Here is a 17,985-nt window from a genome sequence, read left to right on the forward strand (position 1 = left end):
AGCATCATTAAAAAAAATAACTTACTAAATGATTAACTTATCTACGTAATAAATATTTGAAATTACACATAACTTTTTTCTAAAATTTAAATTAAAAAATGACTAGTAAAATTATTTTACATACAAATGTTCAATTGAAATAAGTTACGTATACTCAGTCAACGTAATTTTAGTGATTAATTGAATTTTGATTTGAGGGTCTTGTTCATGTATTAAGCTTTCTTGATGAATAAGAATGGTAGAGAGAGATTATATTTGTGGGGCACACATTTAGGTCTAGTGAATGGAGGACCCACATGGTCCACTTCTATGAGAATGGGCCCCTTACACGTGGCATATGTTGTTCTGCTTTTGATGTTTGCGTAGAACCAGAGAGGCATACATACATATTCTACGTGATATAATACACATAGGATGATATGTAGGACGAAAATTAATCATATAGGATGCCATATATGATGCATCTATGTTACTTGTTCAATTTTATACAAATTTAAATGTCTATTATGCACACTCAAAGTTGAAAGGCATAAATGCAAGTTAAAGCCGAATTCAAAGGCATATTTACCTATTATGCCAACCGAAGATGATCGTTATTATTTGAAATAAGTGTCAAAACACATTTGAACTATACATTTTTTTGAATTTCATACCTAAACTAGTGGGAGTGTGAGTTGCATACGTAAACTATCACTTATTAGTTTGAGAAACACACGTATCTTTTTATTTCACTCTCATCATGGTGTGTATTACACTATCTTTTTCATTTAAATAATTTATCACATTACATTCCACATAAACAAAATATTACATCTTAACAAAAATTAAATAAATTATTAGAATTAATTAAAATTAAGATTAAAGTATTACTATCTCCAGCTCAAAAAAATTATGAAATAAAATATAAAATATTTTTCTTACCTCACTCCACTAATTTCTCTATACCCCCACCCCCACGCCACCCCAATTTTTTAGTTTTATTTATTAAATTTCTATTATAAAAAAATTTTAAAAAAAATCTTACTTCATCTTCCTCCCCCCCCCCCCACTCCCTCCCCCCTCCTTCAAATAATAATTTAGACTTTTTATAAAATAAAATAAAATTCTTCCCGGCCCTAATAAAATTCTCCACTTTCAAAAAAAAATCATTTTGTGTTATATATATATAATTTTAGAAAAGTATTTTTTTACTTGCCGCAAGACTTTTCTTAAAATAAAAATTTTATTTATGTTATATTCGGTACGCAAGTAGGAAAAAATATTTCCTTATTATATTTACATATCTAACAGAAAAGGAGAAAAATATATCAAAAAAAGTAAAAATTGTTATCCCTCATATATTAACGTTAGCAAACCAGGAACAATAAATATGAAAATAAAAAATAGTATCTGAGTCCACAGAATTCACTATGTGTCCTTAAAGAATTTAAATCCCTCACTATACCCGAGGTTATGGATTATTTTCTCCCAAGATAAAACGGATAAACTATTAAAAAAAGTAGCGGTACCTCAAACTTCAATAATTTCAGCAAACTCAAAAGTCAGCAACAAAATCACACAAAGACTCAACTTGGTTTGAAAGAAAATATATATGCAAAAGAATGAGAAATTTTATGTTTAAAAATGAGAGAAAAGTACTCTATTTATAGACAACAAAGGGTAGTGTGAACAGGTGCTTATTATGGCTTATCGAAACAGAAACAACCCTTCTCAAAAGACACAACCTTTCAGAAAAGTTGCAACTCTTTTAAAAAGTCACAACTCTTTTAAAAAGTCACAACTTTTTAGAAAAGTCACAACGTTTCATTTCCCATTCACACATTTAAAACCCAACAATCCCCCACATGAATGGGAAAATGACTATTGTTAAAACATATGCATAAAAAACTGTGTGATTTTTAAATAAGAATTAATTGCATCTGGATAAGTTGGTTTCCTTTTAAACTTTCCGTAGTGAACATATATCGGATATACTCGGTCAATCGATAGATTTGATATCTTTGAACCGTCGAGCTTTGGTGTATACCTGACAACATAAGTCACACAATCAACCCTTTAACTATTTTTGGTTCTCATTGTTTTGTTCATTTCGGACATGAACACTTCTTGGTTCATAAGTGCGTAGAGAACTGGCCTTACAGGATTCTCCTTGAAGCGGCTTACACTTCACACTTACATAGGTGATATCTAAATGTGTTATCCCATAGAACACCATTTGATATGCCCTGTATCAAACTTACATATCATTAAAAGGTCCTAATGCCTTATCCTTGATACTGAACATTGTCGCATCATGAGAATGGATCATAAAAATTATTTTGACAATGTTGAACCGTCATCAATGACTTTGTTTGATCTCCTTGAACCTATACCTTGGGATCTCTAGTCTTCTAGGTAGAGTTACCGTCACGATGATTTGTCCTCGGCCATAGTCCTATTTCATTTGATGATTGCTCAACTCCCTCTCTAGTTAGGCCTTATGTAAGTGGATTTGACACATTATCCTTTGACTTTACATAGGAAATTATGATAATTCCACTAGAGAGAAGTTGCCTAACGATATTATGTTTTCGTCGTATGTGACGAGACTTATCGTTATACATAACGCTCCCATCTCTTCCTATTGCATCTTGACTATCATAATGTATGCATATATGAGCCATTGATTTAGGCCAAAATGGAATAACTTCTAAGAAATTCCGAAGCCATTCTGTTTCTTCACCAGCCTTGTCTAAGGATATAAACTCAGACTCCATTGTAGAGCGAGTTATACATATTTATTTGGATGATTTCCAAGATATCACTCATCCACCAATGGTCAAAACGTATCCACTTGTGGACTTAGTTTCAGTTGACCTAGTAATCCAATTTGCATCACTATATCCTTCAACAACTATTGGATACTTATTGTAATGTGAAGCAAAGTTTTGAGTATGTTCTAAATACCCCAAAACTCATTTCATTGCCATCCAATGATTTTGTTAGGATTACTTGTGTATCGACTCAATTTACTTATAGCACAAGCTATGTCTGGCTGTGTACAATTCATGATGTATATCAAACTTCCCAACACTCTTGCATAATCCAATTGAGCTTGACTTTCACCTTTATTCTTAGCAAGATCAAGGTTCACATCAATTGGTGTTTTTGCACTTTTGAAGTTTAAGTACTTGTATTTTTTAAGTACCTTTTGGATATAATGAGTCTGAGACAATGGTAGACCTTGAGAAGTTTTGTGAATTTTAATTCCCAATATCAAATCGGCAACTCCTACAACTTTCATATCAAATTTACTAGAAAGCATACGATTAGTAGCATTTATGTTTGCAATGTCATTACTCATTATTAGCATATCATCCATATATAAGCAAATAATAACAACTTTGTTTGGAGTGTGTTTAATGTAAACACATTTATCACACTCATTAATCTTAAATTCATTTGCCAACATAGTTTGGTCAAACTTCACGTGTCATTGTTTGGGTGTTTGTTTTAGTCCATAAAGTGACTTAACAAGTTTACAAACTTTATTTTATTTACCAGGAACCACAAAGCCCTCGAATTGTTCCATGTAAATTTCTTCATCCAATTCTTCGTTTAAAAAAGCTGTTTTTACATCCATTTGATGGATTTCAAGGTCATATACTACAGCAAGTGCAATTAACATTCGAATGGATGTAATCCTAGTTACATGTGAGTATGTATCAAAATAATCAAGGTCTTCTTTCTATATAAATCCTTTGACGACAAGTCTTGCCTTATATTTGTTAATAGTTTCATCAACTTTCATTTTTCTTTTGAAAATTCATTTTGAACCCAAAGGTTTGTTTCCCGGAGGAATATGAACCAATTTCCAAGTATGGTTACTCAATTTTGAATCAATCTCACTATTGACAGTCTCTTTCCAAAAAGATGAATCCGCAGCGGACATAGCTTCTTTGAATGTTTAAGGCTCATGTTCAAGAATAAATGTTACAAAATCAGATCCAAATGAAATAACTGTCCTTTGACGTTTACTACGCCTTGGATTCTTTTTATTAGGTACATTCTCCTTTGGTTTTTCTCTAGGTCGTTTAGACCCTTCACTAGATACTTCAAATCTAGTTTTATATGGATAGCTATGTTTAAAAAATTCAGTATTATCTGATTCTATTACCGTATTGTCATGAATATTTCAATGTTAGGACTTATGAACCAAAAATCGATATGCTTTACTATTTGTTGCATATCTAATGAAAACACAGCCCACAGTCTTAGGTCCTATTGTGACTCTCTTAGGTTTAGGAACTTGGACTTTGGCTAAACACCCCCACACTTTGAAATATTTCAAGTTTGATTTTCTTCCGTTTCATTTGTCATATGAAATAGACTGTGTTTTGCTGTAGGGAACTCTATTGAGTATTCGATTTGCTGTAAGGATGGCTTCTCCCCACAAGGTTTGCGATAAACCTGAACTTATAAGTAAGGCATTCATCATTTTCTTTAAAGTTCGATTCTTCCTTTCTGCAATTCCATTTGATTGTGGTGAATAAAGGGCAGTAGTTTGATAGATGATTTCATTTTCCAAACATGTTTCTGCAAAAGGATATTCATACTCTCCACCCCTATCACTTCTTATCATTTTTATCTTTTTATTCAACTGATTTTCAACTTTAGTTTTATATTGTCTAAATGCTTCTATTGCTTCATCCTTACTATTTAACAAATAGACAAAATAATATCTAGTACAATCGTCAATAAAAGTTATAAAATATTTTTTCCCACCACGAGTTGGTGTTGACTTCATACCACAAATGTCAATGTGAATCAACTCTAAGGGATCATTCCTTTCAATAGATTTATATGGATGCTTAGCATACTTAGATTCAATACAAACTTGACATTTTGATTTATTACACTCAAAATTAGGTAAAACTTCTAAGTTGATCAGTTCTCACAAGGTTTTGTAATTGACATGTCCCAAACGTTCATGCCATAAACAATTTGGCTCAAGAAAGTAAGAAGGACTAGAAATATTAAGTTTAAAAAGACCCTCCGTGAGGTTAATCTTTTCCTACAAATATTTTTTTTCTTACTTATTACAACTTTGTCAAATACAAATATTGTTTAAAGTCAACACCTTGTTAGATGTCCTTTCCAAGGGGACCTTTTCATATTCTTCAATTTTGGTTGTTGCAGAATTACCCATGAACATAGTCTCATCGGGTTCAGTAAGAGCATATGAACCAAATGCTTCTTTATAACACAAAATATGACAGATGATTTTTTTTATCAATATTCATGTCTATACAAATAATTATATTTTAGTAGACATGTATTTTCATGAAAGATCACAACATTTTAAGTGACACTTATTCATAAGAGAACACAACTCTTTTGAAAAAGTATATATATATATATATATAATTTGATAGTTTCATACTAGTCATATCATATCATATACTAGTAAAAGAGAAACTCAATGACCAAAATATACTCCAAGAATTTTGTGGTTCTAACATAATACAAGAATGTCATTCAATTTCATATCTTTTGCTTCCACATTTAAATTAGACACCAAGACTAATTTTGTCTTTATCACAAGCAAAGAACCCCCATATTTTAAATATGATTTCAAAAATATTTTTCAAGTATTTAAAAATAATTTTTCACATATTTGTTTTCTCATACTTTCAAATATATACTATCAAAATATATATTGACAGCATAAACCTCTTTTAAAGATAATATTCTACAAAAACAAATTGTAGTGCTTTCATTTCCTCTGACAATCTTTATATATTGTCAAAGTTTAATTCGTAAAGGCATCCATTGCAGGCACAAAATCATTAATTTTATGTTACTAGTATATTTTTTTTCTTTTGTCACAATTAGACAGATCACTTAGTATTGAAAATACTAACAACAACAACAACAACAACAAACCCAGTATAATCCCATAATGTGGGGTCTGGGGAGGGTAGAGTGTACGCAGACCTAACCCCCACCTTGAAAGGTAGGGCGGCTGTTTCCGAAAGACCCTCAGCTTTAAGAGAGGACAAGATAAAAGGTCAGATAGGGGCAAACATATAGAAAACAAGATGAAAACAGGAATAGCAAAAGGGAAGGTCGTGGTAGAGTGGTACGGGAAGAAAGAAGCATAACTACAATAAATAAATAAATAAGATAAGATAAGATAGATAAGACATATTGAAAAATACTAACACTAAAGACAAATACAGTTTTGATAAATTGTTGAAGTTTTAATATTCTTCAAATCAAATGCACAGTCTGATTTATTCGGTGAAGTTTTTATATTCTTCAAACCAAAGGAGTAGAAAATCAAAAGATATTAGTTTCCAAACATCAGACACAATCGAATTTCATACATAGTAGAAAACTACACAAGTTTTAGTCTCCAAAACAGAATTAGAAAATCATAAGGATGTGATTTTCTTTTCAAAAAACTTTCCTTCATTACCAAGTTTGTTGGACTGACTTTAAATCTATGAATGATAAATTCTATAGAGCTTCCACGTAATCAGACCAAGTAATATGTTCTTTTATGGAACAAATTTAATATTCGATGAGGTTTTTTATATTCTTCAAATCAAATATTAAACTTTTCTTTTCTTCTTCTTTTCTGGAAAAAAATGTCTTGCTATCTACTTTCTTAGATTAAGATCCTTGAAAAGATGCATCCAATATTGGATGTAATACACCTAGGGCTGTTCAAAACCGTCCGCTACCGATAACCCAAACGCAAAATTGGCTTATTGGCTTATTGGTATTGGGTTATCGGATTAGCGGGTTGGGAATGAATTTAAATTTTATAATTAATGGCTTATTGGTGTGGGGGATGGATTACTCAATTTTGTTATTGGGTAAACCGTTAACCTGTTAAGAATTTATTATATTTTATTATATTTTTATCCCTAAACATATAAAATATATATGGTAATTATAATTTATAAACCTAAAGATAAGCCTCAATAGGCCAAGCCCATTTAGAGTATAAGACATTAAAAAAAACTATATTACTATACCCTAATTTTACCTAAACCTAAATAAGAGTATAAGACCCTTGCCAGTTGCCGCATCTGTCTCATCTCTATTCTCTCATTCTCTCTCAGTCTCTTGTGAGGCCAAGAGATGGCATCGCCCTGTCTTCTCCTCTATAAGACCTCCTCTCCTTTCCCTTAGGCCGTCGAACCTCCAAACTCGTTGCCTCCCTCTTCTCTTTCCTCCCCTCCGCCTCTATCCTCTCGCTCTCATTTACTGTCTCCGGCGAAATTTCACCGCAAAGACAAGCAAGACCATTTTTGTCTTCGACGAAATTTTGCCCTCATCTACTGTCTCCGGCGAAAGATCCTTCTAGGTTTGTTTTCTCATTTTTTTAATTTCTCATTTCTATCTATTGATTTTCCAATATATTCTTTTGATGCATGTTTACTCTTGTTGTGAATTTTGGCTAAAGCATGAATTTCTTTGAGGTTTCAGATCCTTGGTTCACTAATTCTTTATGTTAATGTCCTAAATCCTCACTTTATGTCTAAATCGGCTTCAAATCTGCTTTGATTATTTCTGTTAATTTTGGTATGTGCTTCACTGATTTTGGCGTTATTAAACTATTGGTATAAAATTGATTATCCATATCGTAGCTTATTTTTGGGTTGTTGATTGAAATACAGGGACTCAAAGTCTTAAATTTCTAGCATGGCTGAACAAAGTGATAAGGTAATAGGTGAAAGTGAGGCTTCAAATGCAGCAAGTCATGCTGAGAGAACTCTGTCAGCTAGTGCTAAAAGAAGGAGAAAAAGGTCTGTTGCTTGGGATCATTTTACAGAAGTTGAAACTTTCGAAGGTATGAAAGCAAAATGTAGCCATTGCTATAAGTTGTACTATTTTAATTCAAGAGATGGTATATCAACTCTTCTTGGTCATTTGTTGACATGTTCTAAACTTCCTACTCCTCTTGTTGATAAAAAATAATCAACCATAGGCTTTAAATCTATTCTGGAGGGTAGTCAAGGTGATGTAGCTGTTGACTCTTGGAAATGACCAAGAAGAGTGTAGGAAGGCTTTATGTCGTATGGTAAAAGTTGATGAACTTCCTTTTAGCTTTGTCGAAAAAGAAGGTTTTAAAGAATTTATGAAAATGGCTCAACCTCATTTTTGGATCCCTTCCCGTAGTACTGTAACTAGAGACTGTTTTAATCTGTTTAATGAAGAAAAAAAAAGATGAGGAGGTATTTTATAGAAACAAAATAGAGAATTTGTATTACCACTGACACATGGACTTCTATACAAAGAATCAATTACATGTGTATCACTGCCCATTGGATCGATAGTGATTGGAACATGCGCAAGAAAATACTTATTTTTTGTCCTATTATTAGCCATAAAGGTGAAGATATGACAAATGGTATTAGTAGGTGCTTACGTGAGTGGGGGATAAATAAGATCTTTACTGTCACGGTTGATAATGCAAGCTCAAATGATGTGACAGTAAAAGAATTGTCTAAGCAATTAACAAAAATGGAAACAAATTTGATGAACGGTAATCACCTCCACGTAAGGTGTATGGCTCATATCATGAATCTTGTTGTCCAGGATGGTTTAAAAGAATGTTCTTTGTCTATTGAACGTGTAAGACATGCAGTTAGATATGTTAGGCAGTCTCCTGCAAGGTTGAAAAATTTTCAAGAAAGTTGTAACGATAAACAACTCAGTTGCAAAAAATCTTTATGCTTAGACGTTCCAACTAGGTGGAATTCCACTTATCTGATGTTGAGTAGGGCTGTTGAATTTGAGAATGCATTTTCAAATTATGTTTCCCATGAAATTGGCCTGAGACATTATCTTAAAAATTCTTATATTGAAATTGGAATCACTGTCAGTGAACTTTTGAGTAGTGATTGGGTCCATGTGAAAAGAATTACGAAATTTCTTGAGATATTTTATCTTCTTACTTTGAAAATAGCTAGATCACGTTATGTTACGTCAAATATTCATTTTCTTGAAATTTGTGCGATTGCTATTTATTTGAATCAATTGATGGCAAGCGAAAACACTGATTTAAGTGATATGGCAAAAAAGATGCAAGAAAAATTTAATAAATATTGGGGAAATCCAGCAAAAATGAACAAGATAATTTTTATTTCATGTATTTTGGATCCTCGTTACAAGCTTGAATCAGTTAGCTATGCAGTTGTAAAGTTGTTTGGAGAAAAAGGGTCATCTATACAAGCAGAAGTAAAGAAGTACATGACTTCATTATTTAGCGAGTATGTAAAATCCAACTCAAAAGGCAGCGTGCTTGCTCAATCTTCACCTTGCTCTTCACTGGACACTTCTACTTTCAGGCTTTCTAGCAGTCAAGTAAGTACCCAAAGTACATGACTTTTAGAATCACTCATGAAAGATCTAAAGAACTATAAAACATCGAATGGAGGTGTGGATGCTAGAATGGAGTTAGATAAATAATTTGGTGAAGAAATTGAGGATGATAGTAAAGAATTTAACATCCTAAACTAGTGAAAAATGAACTCAGCTAGATTTTCTATTCTTGCTGAGATGGCTCGTGATGCATTAGTTGTACCAGTTTCAAGTGTAGCATCTGAATCTGCATTTAGTACGGGAGGACGTCTTCTTGATTCATTTAGGAGTTCATTGACTCCTAATTTAGTGCAAGCTCAGTGTGTCTTCAAGATTGGCTTCGAAATAAAAATTAAAATAATTTGTTAGCGTTGAGGAAGATCTTGATAATCTCGAGCAGCTTGAACAAGGTAATGATACTTTTTATTATATTTGTTGTATATTACATGACTCATTATGATAATTTTCTCTTCAGATTTAGCCAGCACTGGGAAAGACCCTACGCCTACTGTAGTTGAAATATAGTACAAGATGACTTTCATAATGTTCTGTTATGATCTTGGTTAGAGATGATTTGAGGATTTACTTTTGAAAAAAAGTTCTAACTTTTAGTATAAATATATATTGGTGAGAACTAATGCACTTGCTACTCCTTTGTAATAGTGAATACTCTCTTTGTTTAACATACATTGTTGAAATTCTTCAGCATTGTGTTATCTAATTTGAAGCAGGAGTAGACATTTGAGAATTTTTTGATTTAATATGATTTGTATTCATTTGTTGAATGCAGGAGAAGAATGTGCTTCCACAAGAAAAGAAAGACGAGCAGAAAGTTGTGGACGCTGCATTGTTCAAGGCCATCGAAGGAATTCGTGAATTGAAGGCGTATTTGTCTGCAAGGTTTTCAATGAATTTAGGCACGAAACCACATGAGCTTATCTTTTAAAGGAAGAACACACCTACAACATTTCTATTGAAACTGATTTTTTGGTAGTACTATTTTTCTGTTAGTACTATTTTTCTGTTTTCTACGGTTTGAACTCGCGTTAAGAGGTCATATTGAGTATTTGTTGAGTATAAACATCTTTAATTAGAATTCACAATATGGGAATTTTCTTGTTTATGCAATTTGTTTTCTTTAATCTTCAAAGCTCAGTGACATACTTTTTTTCCATGTCAAGATTTTCCTCTGTATTGAAGCTACATGTTACCAAGATGAGTATTAAGTTGTGTGTACTCTTCTTGACTGCCATGGTGGTTGTAGCTATATATGAATATACTGTGAAGTTTAAGTGGCGGGTTGTTGTTAATCTATTCACATATCTGCTTACCTAACTTCTTACATTATGCATGCCTGTTGAGAAGGGGAATTGAAGTAAATGGCAGAAATTTTACATGTTACCACCGATACACCGCCCAATAATCGTCCGATAATTGCTAATACGATATCGAACCAAACGATATCTTATAGGTTGGCTAGCGGATTAGTACTTTTAAAAGTCGATAACTGTTAAGTTAAACCGTTAAGCATAATAATCCATCTGATTCGCCCGATAAGCAGCCCTAAATACACCCAAAAGCATTTCTCTACACAATTTTATCACAACAAATAATAAACCTTGGAAAATAGTTTGTGAAAACTATTAAGACAATAACACATTATTTAACTTAATCATCTTTAATTTGACCAAGGTTATGGTAAGAAAAAAAATACTACTTTGTAGTATCAAGTCTAAGATTCCTTAATAATGTACTTACTTAGACATAGCAGAATCATATAGATACCATGGCAATGACTTCTAAGATCTGTCATGCCCCAATCCAAAAATCTCAGATACAGGAAAAAATATTAAATTCTTTAAGATTGTTATCCCTCATGTATTAAGGTTAACAAACCAGAAACAATAAATATGAAAATAAAAAATAGTATTCGAGTCCATAGAATTCACTATGTGTCCTTAAGGAATTTAATCCCTCACTGTATCCGAGGTTATGAATTATTTCCTCCCAAGATAAAATGGATAAACTATTAAAGAAGTAGCGGTACCTCAAACTTCAATAATTTCAGCGAACTCAAAAGCCAGCAACAAAATCACACAAAGACTCAACTTGGTTTGAAAGAAAATATATATGTAAAAGAATGAGAAATTTTATGTTTAAGAATGAGAGGAAAGTCCTTTATTTATAGACAACAAAGGGTAGTATGAACATGCGCTTATTATGGCTTATCGAAACAGAAACAACCCTTCTCAAAAGACACAACCTTTCAGAAAAGTCGCAACTCTTTTTAAAAAGTCACAACTCTTTTGAAAAAGTCACAACCTTTCGGAAAGTCACAACCTTTCATTTCCCATTCACACCTTTAAAATCCAACAAAAATAAATTAAGAGTGTAGGATTAGATGGGGTGAGTATGATTTTATTTTTAAAAAAATAAAAATAATAACATTTTTAAGGAAGGAGTGAGAGGAGGGGTGAAGTATGAATTTTTTAAAAATATTTTATAAAAAAAGAATTTAAAAATAAAAGGACGGGGATTGGAAGGGGGAGAGGTGGTGGAGTGCGTGAACAAAATATTTTAAATTTTATTTTAAAAAAAATTAATTTATATTTTTAAAAATTAATTTCTTTTATAAAAAATAATTTTCTTTGGGTTAAATACTTTAATCTTTAACTTTTCACTAACATTAATAGTTTATCTAATTTTTGTCAAGATGAAATATTTTATTCATGTGGCAAGGTGTTTTTAAAAAATAGAAAGAGTGTATTACACACACTATTGAAGCGTGTTTCTCAAACTAATAAGTGATAGTTTAGGTATGAAACTCATACTTCCAATAATTTAAGTATGAAACTCACAAAAAAAATAGTTTATATTGTTTTTGATACTTATCTCTTTTTTTATATGATCTTAAAGGGGTGTTAAGGGCTTGTATTCACTTAATTGCTTATCTAAACTGAAAATCAAATCAATTTGATTCAATAAATTGATTTTTATTTTATTTTGATTTAATTTGATGATGTGAAGGTATTATCGTAAAAGCCCTTGACTATTTAATTGGTGGACATGTCAACTTTAGAAAAAACGATCAAACGGATTCATAATGCATTGATATTATTTTATTTCGATTCTTAATATATACCACTTGATTGAAATTGTTTTTAATATATAAACAAATTATGTTCATTTTGATTCTTTATTTTAAATCTAATAAATTTATAAAAAAATATTAAGATTAACTGTGCAGCTAACAAAATTCACCAATATTTTTTTATTTGTTAGCTAAAAAAAAGTTCCATAAAATCTAATATATACTATTTTATCTAACAAAGTAGCTATTTTCTGTTTCCTAAAATATTATTTTTATCTCCAAAGCCACTAGGGGCATATCAATCTCCAAGAAAATTGATAAAATCATATATATATATATATATATATATATATATATATATAAGCGGGAGAGACATATAATAAAGAGGTTTCTTAAACTACTCACCGTGCTTCATTACTTTTTATTTATCATGTGCATTTTGTTGTTATTAATATTGTTTGGGCAAATCAGACAGAATAAAAGGAAAAAAAATCCAAAGAGCAGGAGAAGCAATGAAAGAACTCGAGCAAGAACATTCACATGTTCGAATCGGATGGAGGAATGCACATTTTGCGTTCTATATATTCTCTATTATCAAGTTAAAATTCAAATATTATATTACTAAGATAATAGAAAATTTTGAACTTTCAATAAGAAGATTTCGTGAAACATTTTTTCGGAGCTAGAAAAGAAAATAACAAATGATAGATTTTAGGGCAAATTATGTAAAATATCAGTACATAAATTTTACTTACCATTTTTTTAACCTAATTTACAAAAAAGAAAAAAGGGTCATTCGGCCTTCTTTACCACAGTAGAAGTGCAAGTCTCATCCCTTTATTGTCATCTGTATCTTTCTCCTCTTCTTTTGTGTTATACGTCCTCCTCTTCCTCCGCTTTTTCTTTCCTAAAATTTTTCTGATGTATCATCAAAAGACTCAAAATATCGAGAAGATTTTATATCTAAAATTTGAAACTGTTTATTGATGATAATTTTAAATTGGTTGAGATTGAATAGTCAGTGTACACTTCATGTATATTTGAGCTATATTCAATTTTTGAGTGTATTATAATATAAATTTAGTATATAGTTCATGTATAAGTAAATTATACTCTATAGTCAATATATACTTTTTATGATTTTTAATTATTTTTTTATATAAATAAAACATGACTATATTTATTGCAAACTAATTACTTTAATTATTATATATATTTGAAACTTGCTCGAATTTTAATAGTCATTTGAGATCCATTATTATACTCAACACTCTTTTTTGATAAATCTATTAAGTTTAACCTAAAATTAGTAAAATGAACATTTTTTATTATATATTATAAACTATTTCAATCAAGTACGTAAAATATATTAAGGAATAAATTAAAGTAACACTAATAAGCTCTATTTTGATCGTTTTCTCGTAAACTTTACAAAGTACATTATTAAAAACACCTTCAAACTTAGCATAAATTATTAATTTCGTGCATAAACTATTAACAGACTTTAAAACACCCTCAACTTGATGAACTAAACATAAATACACCCCTTCATACACAAAATATATGTCATTTATGTGCTACATGTGAATTTTTTAAACTGATGTGGCATATATATATAATTAAAAAAAAAAAGAGAAAGTATTCAAAACACCCCCGAACTTGACGCAGATTATTGGTTTCATCCCTGAATTATTGATAGGTTTAAAAAAACCCTCAACTTGACGAAATAAACTTGAGGACACCCCTCCCATTTCAAGCACAAAAATGTGTCATTTACGTGCTACACGTGAATTTTTTTAACGGGTGTGATGTGTGTGTGTATGTGTGTGTGTATATATATAATTAAAAAAATAAAAAATAAAGGAATTTTGTTATTTCTTTAATTAAAAAGATAAATTAACATAAAGAACTAAAAGAAAGGGTTTTGTTATTTTAAAGTTCAGCAACAAATCTTTCAATTTCTACCTTTCTTCCCCACAAAAGTGTTTCTCCAATGTCACAACATAACCCTTCGATTTCTATGGAAATCAAAGGATTTTAACCTAAAAACGTTGGTTAAAGAACTGATAAGTATATGCTTTGTTATTTTTTTTATTTTGTTAGGGTATTGTTCGCATTTTTTTACCTATTAAATTTTGATTTAAATTTTTTTAGGGCTTTATTTGCTTCCATATTTTGCTCATCTGGTTGAGCATCATCTTCAAGATTAATATCTTCTTCGATTTGGGTTTGCAACAAACTCAAGCATTCAATTGTAAGAAATTGAATAACGAAATATTAGTGACCAAATTTAATAGATAAAATAAATTCAATAAAAAAAATTAATTCATAGCTTATAGTTTTTACAATCCCAAAATCTTCTTTTGAGATTGTCATCCAATCATAAAATTCTTAATTTTGCCGAAAGTCTACATCAACAAAAAAATAATCATGAACAGAATAAGATGAAAAAGAATATTATAGCTATAAAATCAAGCAATTAGAAAAAGAATGAAAAAATTGAATCTTATTTGAAGGTTTATGTTAACGAAGAAAAAGTTAAATAAAAAAAAATAATAGCCACTGAAATTAAAAATATTAATCAAAATTTATACCATTTAACCTCATGGGACAATTAAAAGGTAAGATGAGTAGCTTTCAAAGACAAAATGAGAACTCAAACCTCCTTTCTTACCCAGTCACCAGACCTCTTCCTGCTACTTCTTTCTTCCTCCTTGCCCCAACAGCTCCCTCACAAACCATCACAGCACTAGTTTTTTGGTCCAGCAACTTGTTTTCCCCTGCAACTTCTTTATTCCTTTGTCATTTTCTTTTTCATTTCAGCAGCTCCAACCAAAAGTTGAATCTTGTATAATATATTAGGCTACATTTTCTTCTAGCACAGCACAATGTTTGCTCCTTCATTTTATATCTTTCTACCATAGATCTATGCTATGTAAAGTTGGTTGTGAGTTTAAAAACTGTTTTGGAATCAAGTCTGACCTCTTCTTCTTTTTTCCTGATTTTCAGTCGCTCACAAGTACACCCTTCGTTTTTCACGCCTTATTTGGGTTTAATTTCAGCTCTAAACTTTCCGGGGTTTTAATCCCTTGTAACCAATTTTATTTTACTTTAATTTGATTTCAGCTATCTTAGATTTTTCTGCAAAATGGCATGTGTTGAGAACAGCCAAAACATTGAACCGGAAGATGACGAGGTTAGCGATTCGAAGATATTAGCCGCTGATCCGTTACTTGGCGATTCCCAAGAATACACTATTACAGCGGTAGGGTTGGAGCGATCTCCGCCGCCTTCAACCGCTATGGTGCCGTTGTTGAAGGAAGAACCAGAGGACAACGATTTGCGGGTCTCTGCGTCAGTTGGGCTGAATATGCAATTGCACAAGGTGGAGAAACAACCGGTGAAAAGATCCTCGAAGGACAGGCACACAAAAGTAGAAGGCCGTGGTCGGAGAATTCGAATGCCGGCGGCTTGTGCGGCTAGAATCTTCCAATTAACGCGAGAACTGGGCCATAAATCGGAAGGTGAGACTATAAGGTGGCTTCTAGAACGCGCCGAGCCAGCGATAATAGCCGCCACCGGAACGGGTACGGTTCCGGCCATCGCTGTATCAGTTAATGGAACGCTGAAAATACCAACGACTTCACCGGCGACAAATAACGAGGGAGAAAGTTCGAAGAAGAGAAGGAAAAGGGCTTCAAATAGCGAGTTTTATGAGGTGCATGAGGCATCGAATTTTGCACCCGTTGCTCCAATTGCCCCACAAGGTCTTGTTCCTGTTTGGCCAGTGGGCTCTGGGAATGGACTTGTACCCACCACTGCATTTACCGGTGGGACAGCTTTCTATATGCTGCCGCCAGGGACTAATACAACAGTTGCTACTACTGGGGCTCAGTTGTGGGCCACTCCAATATTTAATGTACCTGGAAGGCCCATCCCAAGTTTTGTATCTGCAATGCAGCCTATTATGGGTCATGCAGCTGGGATCTCTGCCGCTGCTGCTAGTGAGGTTCAAATGAGCAGCTCTTGTGTGCCAAAAAGTGATGGGAATGGAGATAAGTTAGGTAATGTTGTTTCAGCCATGGCTCCTAGTTCGAGTTCCACAAGTACTACACAGTTGCTTAGGGATTTTTCATTAGAGATTTATGACAAGAAGGAGCTTCAGTTTATGGTTGGTTCTGGTTCTGGTGAAAATGATCAAACTTCCTCCTCCAAATCCTGATTAGGGTTCTAGACTCATAAAACTTTTTTTAAAAAAATCTATTTCATGTCTTCTAGATAAACATCTAGTTGTAGTTTCTCAAAAGAAATTTTTTGATGTTCTTAATTAGGCACTAATATTTGCCTAATTCATAGCTACTGTGTCTTAGCTTTAACATTTTGCTTAGCAAATGGTATTAGAATATGATTCCTCCTCAAGAAACGGAGGTTGCTTTGCTGTGATGACATGGGTTGATCAATTTTAAATGTCAACTTGGTGTTTTGTTAGTTTTGGGCCACATAATTTTATGCTTTTTAGTGCTCCTTAATGTGATTATGAAAAGCAAAACGATTTTGATTTGGTTGGATTGACTTTTTAAACTAAGCGTGGAAACTTAAATCTCCTCCTTTTTCTCGACTTTAAATCCATTTGTAGCAGTGTAATGTGGTGCTTATAATTGGGCCATTTGCCCCGTGCACTTGGATTACTAAAAAAAAAATTGCATGTGACTTTAGAGTAACGCACGTAGAAAGTAGTGGCCCACTAAAGTAATCCCCATCCAAAGAAAACAAGGGTAGGTCAAAGAATACTAGTCAATACACACCAGAATGTGGGGTCACTTATAGTAATTTTAGAGGGGGTTGGTCTTAATTTTTAATCTATGCTTATCTAACGTGCAAAATTTAAAATTTAAAATAAATTAATTTTTAAATTCAAAATTTTGTCCATGAAACAATCCAAAGTCAAAAATTATGACCATCATTTACGAGATCATGAGAATATTTTATCTTATCATAATAAGTCACAATTCGAGAAATCTGATTTTGATTGTCTTAATAAATAAGAATGGTAGAGAGAGAGAGGACCCGCGTGGTCCACTTGTAGGAAAATGGGCCCCAGGCTCAGTATTCGAGGTGGCCTGCTGCTTTGACGTGGGGACGAGAGAACAGCTTCGCATTTACTGACACGTTTTGTGCTCTTAGTTGTCACGTAGGGACCACGTCAATTGACGCGTGGCATATACTGTCCTTTTCTAATCTAATATTGAAGGATATCATCTCAACTCCCTACAGCTTTTTTCTTCGTTAAATAAGTTTTGAATAAAAGATTAAACACTATTTTTATTTTTATTTTTTTAGTTATTCGTAAATTATTTTTAAAAATACAAATAATTTAAAATAAAAATATAAATATTAGCAATTAATACTTTTGAAATTATCATTTAGAAATTATAAATGAGGGTAAAAATGAAAAAAAAATCATTAATTTTAAACAATTCACTTATTTTAAACATCTCAACAATTCAATTAATATGAAATATAGGGAGAATATCCGT

At 32.0% G+C, this 17,985-nt stretch overlaps 1 protein-coding gene and 1 non-coding gene across 2 annotated transcripts; both read left to right on the top strand.

Annotated features, from left to right (window-relative positions):
- Positions 1-10,612: 10,612 nt before the first annotated feature.
- LOC129898099 (small nucleolar RNA snoR109) lies at positions 10,613-10,704 on the top strand. Its single transcript, XR_008769015.1, has one exon. It is a non-coding gene; the product is annotated as a small nucleolar RNA snoR109 (small nucleolar RNA).
- A 4,339-nt stretch (positions 10,705-15,043) lies between these two features.
- LOC129896900 (transcription factor TCP19) lies at positions 15,044-16,969 on the top strand. Its single transcript, XM_055972890.1, has 2 exons — positions 15,044-15,467; positions 15,575-16,969. The coding sequence occupies exon 2, from the start codon at positions 15,597-15,599 to the stop codon at positions 16,668-16,670; it is 1,074 nt and encodes a 357-aa protein (XP_055828865.1). The 5' UTR covers positions 15,044-15,467; positions 15,575-15,596; the 3' UTR covers positions 16,671-16,969.
- The last annotated feature ends 1,016 nt before the right edge of the window (positions 16,970-17,985 follow it).

Source organism: Solanum dulcamara, chromosome 7 (genome assembly GCF_947179165.1).
Source record: "Solanum dulcamara chromosome 7, daSolDulc1.2, whole genome shotgun sequence".
In the NCBI taxonomy this organism is placed as follows: domain Eukaryota; kingdom Viridiplantae; phylum Streptophyta; class Magnoliopsida; order Solanales; family Solanaceae; genus Solanum; species Solanum dulcamara.

Bases quoted from the DNA above. Each gene is read 5' to 3' on its own strand.
- LOC129896900 (XM_055972890.1), top strand. From the start codon at position 15,597: ATGGCATGTGTTGAGAACAGCCAAAACATTGAACCGGAAGATGACGAG.